The sequence below is a fragment of the Hydractinia symbiolongicarpus genome, chromosome 5 (genome assembly GCF_029227915.1).
Source record: "Hydractinia symbiolongicarpus strain clone_291-10 chromosome 5, HSymV2.1, whole genome shotgun sequence".
NCBI lineage: Eukaryota > Metazoa > Cnidaria > Hydrozoa > Anthoathecata > Hydractiniidae > Hydractinia > Hydractinia symbiolongicarpus.
This window is the reverse complement of record NC_079879.1, coordinates 5,781,920-5,795,408: the sequence shown is the minus strand read 5'-3', so window position 1 is coordinate 5,795,408 and position 13,489 is coordinate 5,781,920. Positions and strand designations below refer to the sequence as shown.

The window sequence follows — 13,489 nt, the reverse complement described above, 5'->3', positions numbered from 1 at the left end:
AAGTAAGACAAAAATCGTTCGATACAAACATGGCTGCTAAAGCTGCACGCTTTTCTAGATGCTTTCAAAAATGTAAAAGTTTTAGTTACATACGAAGAAACACCAGTCTGTCATCACGTAATTCAATTAAAAATGAGTTGGAAGGTAATATTTTAAAGACGTTTTAAATTCTTTGTTGCAATAGACTTTTTTTAATGTTTACATTTTTGCAGTAAGAACTTCCGGTTTTAACAACTGTGTGGAAGACAGAAAGATGTGGAAGCTTGCTGAAGAAAGGTCTTTTTTAGCCCATATCTACGATGGCCCCTATGGCTCACTTCTCTTTTCAATAAAAACACTTCTCTTCTTAGTCAAAAAACTTCTCTTCTGTATAACAACACTTCTCTTCTGTAGCTATAAGAAACTTCTCTACTTTGATACCCAAAGTTCTCTTCCAATCGAAACACTTCTCTTCCAAGTGCGAAACACTTCTCTTCCAAGTGCGGAACACTTCTCTTCCATAAGCTCGAAAATTTCCCAGACTGAATCTGGTCCTTAATATATGAATTTATCCAGATCTTGTTTATGAATAAATGGCACACCCCGGGTTTTGCGCATAGGAAATTTTGTACCCAGTAAAGTTTGCATAAATTCTTACCGGGCATATTAACGTTTCTACAAAATTAGATTTTTCGCGGGAAAAACTTTGCAAAAATTTCAAGCTATATTCTTATATGGTCCCAGAAGCGTAATACAAGATTGCTTTTTTTATCTAGTTTCCACTAACTTTGAACTTTTATAATTGCGATTCGGCGAAACTAGAACATTTTGCGGCTTACAATTGACCCTACTTTATCCGGGAATAAACATTGATTGTGATGTCTGTTAGGAACAGAACTCGTGGTTTACAAAAACCAAAATATTTTTTTGCAGCAATAAACATTGTGATGTTTGTTGGGAAAAGAACCCATGGTTTTCAAAAAACAAAATATATATTTCTAAAATCCAAGCATTTTACATTGTTACAGGTGTTGTATTACATATATCTTTTTACTGCACAATTCAAGGCGATATAATAATTAATAGCTTCATGAGCTGTATCTGGCTTAAGTTTTGAGAAACCCACCATTGGAAGAACTGTTTCTGCAAATTCAATGAATTCAGGCTCATTATTGTGATCTGGTACAGATAGTTGGCTAAATTCTTCTAGCTCATTAAGATCTAAAGTTTTTTTAAAAGACTTGCAACCATATAATTCTCGAACAAAGTACAATGTATCAGGCCTTCCACAGGGAGCAGTAGCACCTTTGCTTGGTGCTAACAGATGTTGATTCCAACAAATCACAAATTCATTAAGGTTCTTTCTGATCAAACCCATAAAGCAGTAGCGTACACTTTCAGCAATGAGTGCATCACGAGCATCTAAAAATCCTAAGTTCTCTAAAAAATAACCTCAACCAACTTGGTCTGTCTTTTGAAAGTTGTGACCAAAAATATTCGATTCTTTAATTAGTTGTTGATGTACCAACAATAAAACTGCCAGTGCCAGCATATTCGTCATTATGCTGAGATCTTAATGCAATCTCAACAGCTTCCAAAATACAGTTTTCAGTACCATCATCAGACCTTATTCTTGTTGGTAAAATATGTCACATGGTGAGGGGACTGGTCCCGTGTAATAAACCTCACAAAAGGTTAAAACTACGGACCAATGATGTAAAATTGCGGACCAGATTTTAGAATTCAAGTTGTAAAGAGCCACATGCAGAGAAGTGTTAAGTGCAGCAGAGAAGTGTCAAAATACTGAAGAGAAGTGTCAAAATACAGAAGAGAAGTGTTTCGTTATATAGAAGAGAAGTGATTTTGATTTGGAAGAGAAGTGAACCATAGGGGCCATCGTACATATTTCTACGGAAACATTGTCGAGGCTTCAAACTATTATCGAGTGTAGATGAAAAACTTCTGAAAAACTTCTATACACAGAACAATTTTAGTCTCTTTCTATTAGAGAGGCCATAATAAACATTCTTGAGCAATCCGACAAAACGAAATATTTTTCCAAATTCTTCAAGACAAGGTTGGTTCTGCTGACGTTATAAAACGTTTTCTCGGCAGAATCATACACAAATGTGTGGCATGTTAAATGATAAGTACCTTTCACAACCCATATCTTTAATATATAATAGAAGTTGAGGCAGCAAAAAAAACAACAAATATATACTTTAAAAGCTCTAAATATCTGGGGTCACACAAAGTTTTAACAGAAATGGATTTATCATTAGGAATTTCTCATGCAAATCTTTCAGGTAATTCCAACTTGTAAAAGTACCTTGGGATTTTTTTGTGCCATTGAAAGTTTTAAACTGAAGTTGAAAAATAACTTAATAAAATAAGTATTTTTTTTTCTTGATAGTAACGGAATGTTACAACCACCTTTACAAGGTCTTAATGAATTATCATCCTATGCAGCCATGAGTATAAGTGTAGGTGCATAGCCAAGTATAACCTTTATAACCTAATTTTTATGTAGGTAGGTATTGACTCAAACATATTAAGGGTAAGGAGTTTTTCCTACTATTGCATTTCACATTAATTCAACACCTTCTTACTTTTTAGGGACTGTGATAAAAGTAAATACAACCAAGGTATTTTATATTCATGTTTTTTTTCTTTTCTGATTCAATTTTTGGTTACACGGTGAAATCTGATTAAGATGGTCACTCAGAAAATAAATGGCAGTCTGGGACTGGTGGCCATCTTAATCTTTGTATAACAGCCACATTCAAATCTTGCATCATTGGCTGTCTTAAGCAGAGTATTTTAATTCCACTATGTTATAATAATTCTTGTATAGTAAATAAATGTCATAGGCAAGTAGATTTTAATATATTAAGTATGTCAAAAAGATGTTCAACTTTAGTAAGAGCGAAAGCATTTAAGGTTGTTTGTTTAAAATTAAACATGGTATTTTAAGCGTTTGCATAAACATTTGCGTTAGAAATTTGGCTGTCATATAAAAATAATTTTTGATTTTGTGCTTTAAAAATTGACCTTTTGCAGGCGTAACCGAGAAGCCAGGTTTGACTGTATATAGTTTAGAGGTTTTTAAATACAGAAGTTTCAGTGGAAATGCACATTTTCAGAAAGAATTTTGATAACTTATGAAACTAAAAAAATGCTTACACCCTATTTTTGCACATCTTCTATATCAGGTGATGGAGACTAGTTTTTAACATTTAAATCTTAGATCATTTTCCTCTTCCAGAGGTAGATACAGGAATTTCCTAGGTAGGGTATATTAAGGATGTTAAAATTCCCTGGCCATGAAGACCTCAGCTTCAGATGCATTCATTTATGTGTGGTCAACATAAAATTATAAAAGTGTACACTAAACAAGTTATTTAAGTATCTTTAACCCCTGAAATCACAAACTCTCCTTAGAAGCGTGTAAACAACAAATTAGTCCAACCTTTCCCTCTGTAACCACTATCCAACTATAGGACTTTTCGATTTAGTGTTGTTGTAAAGTTGTAATCGTCATTTTTATTTGTTCGAATGAAACTAGAACATTATTTTTAGGTAGTATGTATTTTTTAGTAAAATTTATGTTTTTTATACATATTTATGTTCTTGATACAAAATCAAACATTTATGACTCTCGGCTCAACTTTAAATTACTCAAAGCCTGATTAATCTTCTATTGTTATTAGTTTATTGATTTATTTGTTGTATATTCCACTTTAATTTTTTTCAGTCTCCTTTGTTCAGTCATGATCTACTTGCTTCCAATATTGTGAAAAAGACCGATGCTACTGTCAATTCCGGATCAATATACGTCAACTATCCGAACAAAGAGACAACTCTGGTCGGTAAGAAGCCGAAAATTAGGTAATGTGGTGTGAGGATTGCTTGATTAAACGACGACTTGCTTTCAATGCAAGTTATTAAGGGTTTAGTGAATGGCTAGATTGTTCAGGCTGTATCTCGATCACTTACTTCTCACTGTGAGAAAAGGATTGATACCTTGGTGGACAGGGAATATTGTGAAGAACTTAAAATAATTTATATTTTACTCATATTGCAATAATTAGTATATATATCTTCAAAAATGAATAATGGTTCTGTTGTTTCGTTTACTTTCTAATATTTATGGAAAATTGCATGTAAGCTGGTTTTTGTTTACGAGTTTCTTCCTTTGTTATTTGTTTTATCCGTATATAAATCACTTTTTTAGAATGGTATGGGAAGAACAAGATTGTAGTGAAAGTTTTCCAGCTTCGCCAGAGGAAGCCAATTTAAATTTAGTTCATTTCTTGGAACAACGAGATATGTGGATGCGTCAGAAAATGTTACACGTTCCGAAGTTTTGTGTGGGAAGTATAATAGCTGTAACCAGGGGTGATATGTACGCCCCTGATGGCTTCACAAGGTAGGCTTGATTGACGACATTTTGACGTCACTAAAATTCTCTTCAAGATCTATCACCACTGCCACTGCAATTCTTTAGCAGCCTATCGACCTATTAACATATTGCGACTTTGAAATACATGTAAACCTTTTAAAATAAAGTTGTTCAGAAGTAGAAATTAATTTAGCTACAGATTTTTCAGAATCGAGGAGTCTTGTTCCAAAGGTTTTTTAACTTCCAATACTGTATAGTTTTAGAATTAATAAATTTCGTAATTGAATTAAGCCTTTAATTAAGCATGCATCAGAAGTCCTTTAAAATGCCTCCAATATATTATACTGTCGATAAAATACAACAAGCATTTCCAAATATGCTATTAAATTATTATTTTTATTCTATTTTTTTGTTTTTCAGTTTAATTATTATTTTTTTCTGGTTCTAGTACTAACACCCCTATAAACCTGCTTCTCATAAAAAGTTAGTAAACAATAAAAAACTGGCAATTATGACGGAGATATTGTCTTTATCGTATCTGTTGTAGCGGTTTGACAACAAGTTAATAACAGGACTGTTTATATATTTTAGATTTGTTGGCTTGTGTATCAATAAGAACACAATGCAGAACACAAAAGGAGCAAACTTTATCTTAAGAAATGTAATCGAGGGAGAAGCGTTAGAAATCCAATATCCGATATATAACCCGTTAATTCAAAAAATCGAAGTGTTGCGACATGAGCGTTGGGAAAATGAAATACCAGAAGTAGGACTCCGATTTCTACGCGATTACCCTTTAGAATATAGCACAGTGAATGAGAGTATGGAAGCTGAAGAATATACAGAAGAACCTAAAATCAGGTTGTGGACATCGGAAGACAAAGAAAAACTAAAAAAATGGTTCGAAATGATATATCAGTCGAGGAGAAGAAGATAACGATTGTATATTTTTGTTACGTCGATAAATCAAAATGTTTAGCTATGTAATTTTAACAACTTGAGCCTTAAGGGACCAAGTTTTATCTTACGAGAATGTGATTGAACGCAATGAACAACCTCGTTTCCTATGGCTATTCAATGAACCTCTTTCTCCGTTCCCTAGGTTATACTTGAAGAATAGCCTTAGAGACTTGGTTTTTTCACGGGTACTATTTTTCTTGAAGATTATTTCGCGTGTACATAGCTTTGCGAGATACACTTTAAAATCCGTGAAAGGGCAAAAATTAATATCCAAAAAAAATAGTACTATTGAGGTACTTTCGTTTACTAGAAATCGAATATACGATATACGATACGATACGATGCGATATACATAGCACATTTTAAATAGAATGTTGTCTACACTAGTGAGCGAGTGAAAATCCTTCCCGTTCGTTAAATTGAATTTCGGGATAAATAAAGGGGTTGAATTTCCAAGTTTTAGCATTCTGCCATCTGTTTTCGAATTAAAAGCCATTTATTCGCTTTATTGATGTTTAAATTTGCGTTCAAGCTTACAAGGCTGGGAACGAGACTGTCTCGTGTAGCAAATGATTTATTCACAAAAAATCTCGATAATTTGTTGTATTCTAAAACTTCAAGTTCAACGTGAGTAAAAATGAATACAATACACTTGCCGTGTCAAAGATGGCGGCGGGATCAGTTGCTGTTGCTTCTCGAAAATTTGTTCTATGTTTTGTATTGATTTTTTGTATTCTCTTTTGTGGAAATGGTGAAGCTTGTTTTGTTATGTCTAAATCACTTACTAGAGATGAATTTAAACAAGCTCTCTCGTGTAGAAAATTGCCAAAAATGTCCCATCTTTAAATCAGGAAATGCAGAACTTGTTGAAAACTACCGGCCAATCTCCGTGCTCCCTGTTTTGTCGAAGCTTCTGGAGAAAGCGGTACACAAGCAAATGTATGAGCATCTTGAGACAAACAAAGTTCTTAGTGACTGTAAATATTGATTCCGTAAAAAACGTTCCACTAAACTCGCCACCACCTTGTTTTGTGACACAATTCGCAAAAATGTTGATAATAGCTTCATGGTCGGTGGTTTGTTTCTCGACCTATGTAAGGAAAACGGAAGGGAGCTCAATATCGTTTACGACAACACCCGCATCAACCTCGTTACTGAGTATGTCTATCTTGGTAATCTGTTCAATAACCACCTGTCTTTAACAGCCAACTTCGATCGAGCCGTCAAAAAAGCATGTGGTCGATTGAGAATCCTGTCCAACGTACGAAAGAGCCTGACCATCGAGGATGCCACTCTCATCTACAAGATGAGGATCTTGCCGATCATAACCAACAGCTCAACTATCAAGACCTGCTTCACCGAAACCCAACGACGGAAGTTCTCTTCGATTGAACGCCGTGCTGAAAGGATAGTTGAAACACCAGTTCAGCTTATCGTAAAGGTTATTGAACAACAAGTCCGTTTTCTGGTTATAAAATGTCTAAACAAAGAGTTATGTCACGAAACCTTTGACAAATACTTTGAGGTTCAACGACACAAAAAAAGGACGAGAAATAACGATCTCTGTCTAAAATTGCCAGCATTGAAGCTTGAATTCGCAAGATCTGGTTTTTATTATGCTGGTGCTAAATTATTTAATAATTTATCTTTAAACAGAACGAAAATCGCTTTTATAATAATTTTTCTGGTCTCATTTTAACACTATTCTATTTCGATTTCTATGTATCCTGAACAGACTTTTATCTTTTATCTTATGTTTGTCATAACTTAATTTTTCCTGAGTTTATCTGAGGTTAATTTCCACAATTCACTGTCTTTTTCCAGATCTTATTCGTAATGTTTTTTCAGTATTCTTACCTATTTTACCCTTTAATTTACCATTTTAGTCTTTTCTACCTTTATGCTGTTTATATTTTATTTTTAAGCTTATAACAGGACAAACACTGATAACAGTTTCTTTATATAAAATATTTTGTAAATATGTATTTAGAAACTGAAGTTTTTTATCCTGTATAGATATTCGCGAATAAATAATAAATAAATGAAATATCCTGGGAAAAATTTGCATTAAGTTGAGTCTTCGAAGTGATATCAAAATAATGAGGCTAGTTTGGACAATTAGTTTGTTTAAATTACAATCACACCATTATTTGGATAAATATAAAATACTGTAATCAAATATATTGGTACTTTACTGATGACGTCATCTTTTAGTGGATTTTAAATCTCACTTTTGGCAACGAATCCCTCTCGCTTTAAAAAGAAAAAAATATTTTCCTAAATCTTTTTTTACATAAAAATTACTTATTCAACCTCTTCTGCTACCAATGAAAAGTCAGCACAGCAAAAAATTTAGAACAACAAAAGAATAATTAGCACAACAGGAAAATAATTAGCAGAATAACCAATCAAATTTCTGCTCTTTAAGTATTCGCTTTGTGCATGATAATAAAGAAAGGCGTCTTCTACAATTTTAACCAAGAATATTTATAAATTGACAAAAAAAATAATTTTAGATCGTATTTGCAAAAGAGTGATAAAAATAAAGGAAAAAGAAATAAAAATATTTAACATGTAATGTATAAATGTTATAGGATTAAAATTTATACATCTGTTTCACAAAAAGATGCAAAAAGTTCACACCATTCCTCCACATATGTTATTTGCTTCTTTTTCCTAACATATAAACAAGTGCTGCACACGAAATAGTAAAATAAAACGAAAAGGCACTGATCATTGGACAAGAATTATAATTAACCAAAAATTCTGGTATTATTTTTTATTTCTTTTTTTTTTTAATTTGCATGTCATGTTTATGCTGGGTAAAATCTTTTTCTATAAACGTTTAGCTCAGTATTTGCGTTCTCGTAGGTCCGATAGGATTTCGCCTCGTTTCTTATTCTAGATTTAACTTTTAATTTATTCAATGACTTATCAAAAATTCTGACCACAATAAAATTCTTTTTTTACACCATTCAATGACAATTGCAAAGCAGCTGAAATATTTTGACACTATGAAGCAGGCCTTATTTCATATTAGGTGACAAGTTCTTTTACTTATTTTTTAAAAATATAATTTATAAGGATAGCAAAACTTTTAGGCCAGCTCTTCTTTGCTCAAACCGAATAGAGGAGGAATAGGGAATAAATAAGGCGGACAGGAATGTAACGGAAATTACAATTTGGGTGGCTAAAACAGTGGCGGGAGAGGGGGGGGGGGAGGAAAAGCATGGATACTTAACGAAATGGCTTTTATGATTGTTTTATTCATCTACGTCACATTTAACTGCAATGAAACTAACTTCGTCAATCATTCTTTTTCTTAAACTACTTGCATGAACTGTTTTATTTTAATCATAGATAAAACTTAACAGCTAAATACTTTGCTTATCATAGTAAATTAACAAATGAGGGGCTGGAAAAAGCACAGGGTTAAAAAATTAGTTTGTAGAGTGTGTAGCTAACAGTCCCCAACTTTTGAAATAGTGTTTAAGGTGGTAGTAACCCTTTTAAAATCGGAATTTTGCATAATTAGTTACGAAAGATTGTTTACAGACTATATATTCATTCTTTTCTGACATAACACACTTTTCACGATTTTATGGCTAAAGTACTATTATATTTCACCAAAAATATTCAGCCTTAACAATTCCTCTCATGAATAATTAATTAGTTCCGCCGAATACTGTTTAAGTCTACGCGCTTGCGAAATTGTACAGAAAGAAATGACGTAATTATTAAAGAGAAACGTTAATAACAACAAAGATGGCACATTATGTAGAAATTTAAAACGATCTTCACTATGCTACACTGCACGCGCTTTAACTTTTAATAGCATATTCGTCTTTAAAATTTTCAGACTGCTGGTGAACCATGCAGCCATGATGCGGTGTGCGGAAATCTTTTTATTCGTAATATTTTTCTATTAACAGTGTTCGATGCAGCAGGGGATGCTAACAAAGAATCTTTTGAAAAAAAAAGGCTATAAGAATGAACAAAAAAAATCCGCACATCCTTTTAACACGGTTAACCCCAAGGTTCATTTAAAACCAGAAGCTGATGAAAAAAACGAGATTGTAAAAAGTTGAAGCTCGTAAAAGCCGATTTTTTTCTTGTTTATGATACAGCAATTTTAGTGTTAAGTTAAAATCATTTTATTATGCATTAAGGCCTATATTTTTAGGAAATAGTAAAAAAAATGGTATAAATAAATCACTGAGTAAATAATTCAGCTATTTGGACAGCTAAAAAAGGTTACCTCCACCTTAATTCAAAATTTTGTGTGCTCTGTGGCTAAATAATTATAAATGCGGCAAAAACACAATTTTCAAGATCAAGATCGTTAAATACATACTAATTTTGAAATAGATGACTGTACATTGTCGTGTAATAGTTTTTAATCAAGAAAAAATATTTTGGAAAAATTTGGAAATTTTCCTATAATTGGGAATGATATTATCCAGATTACTTTTTCTTTGCGATTCTCTCTAAAGCAATATCAACAAAAAGTGGAAAAGATATTTGAGATAATATGTTGTATAAAAAGTGAAATTGGTGTCATTAAAAATTCCGCAGGTTCACGAAACATTCACAAACCTCGAAATTATGCTTAATTTATCACAGATTTGTTTAAAAAAATGTCTGATGTTATCTCTCAAGGAAATTTGAAAGGTGAAGACTTATTGGTAGGTGGATGAGTTTGCTGCACATATAAAAATTTATGTTTGCTTTGTTTACATGCTTAAAAAAGTTTGATATCTCGAACCTTGATCCCAGGACCTGTTGTCTCTTTTTGCATTCGGGCGATACCTATTAATAAGCGCAATGCCGACGAGAAAAAAAAAACCTGGGATATTTCCGGTCGAGAGGTTTGCAGCATCTGAGTGTGAGTGACAGTAATCCAAAAGTTAAATCTGTAGGGATGTCAAGTGGGTTAATCTACGTTCATCTTAATTGTATTTTTAAGGTAAAAATTCTACATTTAATCCGCTTTATTAAAAAAAAGTATAATTATTTATTTTTATTGCACTGTGGTAGCTTGACCTGGCAAGATCCAGGTCCATCTCTTAGAAAATAATAACTTATTTAGGTTAGCATCAATTTTCCGTACACTTTTGTGTCATTTTAGCGACATGTTCCCACTTGTTTGCAGTGCCGTAGGAACCAGAAGGGGGGAGGGGAGTCAACCTTGTTGTAAAACCCTTTTCTTTAGAATCCTGATACCAAGAAATGCTATGGTTTAAGGATATGTTGCTACAATGAGTTAAAGAGTTTTTTATTATCTTTAAGTTTGTTTCAATCGCATGTTACACGAAGATTTCAGTGATGCTTAAAATAGCATTTTTTAAAACCCCACGTTTCTTTTCCACTTCTAAAAATTTCACTAGAACGAACATGTTAACAAAATTTAAAAATTTTCACAGAATAAAACAGATAAATTAATAAAGTTCGAAATAAAAACTCTTCGGAAAATTAAGCTTTGTCTACACCATAACATCTCCTCGCTAAATTTCTCTAAAATCTCTTTACGAAAAGGTGGTATCAACAAAAAATATCAGCGAAGTGTAAATGTACCTATATTTTTTACAAAAATAACACTGATAAAGTACACATTACATGAGAAAAAAATTTTAATATTTGATAGGTTTTCTTTACACGATGTTCATACCAAGCATAAAAAATGTGTTTATAAATTGAATACTAATTTGCTAGGTAACGTGTGCCAGTCTTGCGAGTTTATGTGAGAAATATTATTTAGCTAAAATGGCAGGACGGGATTAAAAATGTCACAACGGAAAATATGTTGTAAGGATCTTATCGCACAAGGTTTTAAAAGTACGCTAACACACAGAAATTCCTTGATTTCATAGTAGAAAACTTCTTTTTAGTGAGGAAAGGAGTTCTACAGATTGAGAAAGTTACGATGGTTAATTTCAACAACACAACTTTGCCGCCACCTATTCCAACAACGAATTCAAATGGAACGGAACACATACCCAGCTATTTAGCTGTATGGAGTTCAAACGAAATGGCTTACTACAAGTACGGAATTTTTGGTCTGATCATACTCATATCTTTGATTGGAAACACGATAGTGGTCGTCACCATCTCAATGACGGATCGGTTAAAGAAAGTCACCAATTTTTTCCTATTCAATCTTGCCATTGCGAATCTTTTGGTGACTGCGACGTGCATGCCTATCCACTTAGCTTCATGGTTTGACCCCACAGTCATGCTTGGTCAACTCACCTGCAAAGCAATGCCGTTTCTACAAGGAACTAGCGTATGCTGTTCTATCTATACTTTAACCATGATGGCAATTGATAGGTATTCTTTCTCGTTGAGCTTTAGTAGTTTTGTTTTAACGTTGTGTTGTTTTTTTGGTGGTTTATCATGATTGGTAGTCATTTTTTAAAATACTTTTGCGAACTATTTCATTTAGCTGTTTTGATTGCTTTATTTGTTTATCAATTGATTCTACAAGCCCCTAATCCAATTTTCAAAATTTAAGGCTATAATTGTTACAGTAGGACGTGCTGCTGACCCCTATAAGACGGACAGTTTGATCTCTCCCAGACAAATTTTTAAGAAAGCTCTCACAGCGCAAGCTTTTTAAAGCGGGCACCACTATAAAACAGACATTTCATAAAGCGGCTACTCTTTTCGAGGAACATTTGAAAAACATAAAAAATGAAATGATACAGAAAAATGATTGACTCGTAATCCTTCACTTGTCTATAAAACATGCCTTAAAGTAAAGGGACGACCACACCTATTACAGACCAGGTCTTTTTGCAACAAAAAGAATAAATAAATAAATAATTCTAATAAAAACCTTTACAAAATCTCGCTAGGATTTTATATAAAAAAAACATTTCCACCAATAACGATCATTAAAATATGGTCTGAGAATATTCGGGAAAGTACAGCCGCGAACCCAGGTCATATGGCTTTTGTTGATTAAGAATAAATCCTTATTAAAAAAACACTAGGTCCAAAAGTTGGAAAGTTATATTAAACGAAATTATAGCAAAATAAATTTTCACTCATTTACGAAAAATATATGCGCCTATCACGTTACAGCAAGCGAAGATCTAAAATTTCGAGAAAACGAACCAACATTAGTATCGTTTTACCAAATAGCTTACTTTTGTTTCTCTTACCCTTCCTTACATCATTTCTATTTTTAGATATATGGTCATATTATTTCCATTCAGAGGGAGGATCAAAAAACAACATTGTTTTATCATCCTGTTGTTTATATGGTCGATAGCTATGCTTACTGTCAGCCCTTCACTATTTGTGTACCGCGTGGGTGAATATTCAGGCGAAAAGAGATGCGATGAGTATGGATGGTCGAAACAACAGGCATTGGAGTTTACGTATACGCTTTTAGTGCTGACATACTTTTTACCACTATTAGTGTTATTTTTTATTTACGGTAGAATTTTTATTTTTCTTTGGTTTCGTAAAATTCCTGGTATTGGAGACATGCCGAGAAGCGTGCAGGTGAAAATGAAAAAGAAATCCTTAAAGAAGAAGAAGTTAATAGAGATGCTTATAACAGTCGTTGTAACATTCATGTTATGTAACCTACCACAAAATGTGATGAGTTTATTATGGTACCACAGCCAGCAGACAGGTTGGAAACCACCCATTTATATAGGAATCGTATCGTTTCATTCAGAAGTTTTATTTTACTCTAATGCCGCAATAAGCCCTATTGTTTATGGATTCCTACACGGTAAAATGAAGGAAGCGTCCTTTTCCATCCTTCGTTGGGTATTTTGCTGTGAAAAAAGACCTGGAGACGCATATAGTTATGCTCGCAACACCAGATCCTCGAATGTGTCGAGTACTTATTCAACAAAGTATAGATATTCTATAGCAAGCGTATCTAAATCAGCTGTCAATCGTTCCCCAACAAATAATAACATATGTGAAACGAAAAACTGATAATAGAAGGCGTCACTTGAAGAAGAAACTTGTCTCGCCATACACTTGTACACTTGTGTTAAAATTACATAAAAACTGTGAATAGTATAGTATTGGTAAAAAACCTCGTCCCCAATGTTTTTTGCCTCTTTTGATATGAGAGAAGACGACTTATAATAAAAATGGAAAAATCCAAGGGAACGAGGAAGATAA

At 33.1% G+C, this 13,489-nt stretch overlaps 2 protein-coding genes across 2 annotated transcripts; both read left to right on the top strand.

The window, feature by feature from the left end:
- The first annotated feature begins 10 nt into the window (after window positions 1-10).
- LOC130644397 (39S ribosomal protein L19, mitochondrial-like) lies at window positions 11-5,363 on the top strand. The gene is made up of 5 exons (XM_057449989.1): window positions 11-144; window positions 2,596-2,624; window positions 3,734-3,867; window positions 4,214-4,408; window positions 4,973-5,363. The coding sequence occupies exons 1-5, from the start codon at window positions 30-32 to the stop codon at window positions 5,316-5,318; spliced, it is 819 nt and encodes a 272-aa protein (XP_057305972.1). The 5' UTR covers window positions 11-29; the 3' UTR covers window positions 5,319-5,363.
- A 2,516-nt stretch (window positions 5,364-7,879) lies between these two features.
- Window positions 7,880-13,489, top strand: LOC130644396 (RYamide receptor-like). The gene is made up of 3 exons (XM_057449988.1): window positions 7,880-8,110; window positions 11,230-11,668; window positions 12,532-13,489. Exons 2-3 carry the CDS (start codon window positions 11,265-11,267, stop codon window positions 13,295-13,297), a joined length of 1,170 nt encoding a protein of 389 aa, XP_057305971.1. The 5' UTR covers window positions 7,880-8,110; window positions 11,230-11,264; the 3' UTR covers window positions 13,298-13,489.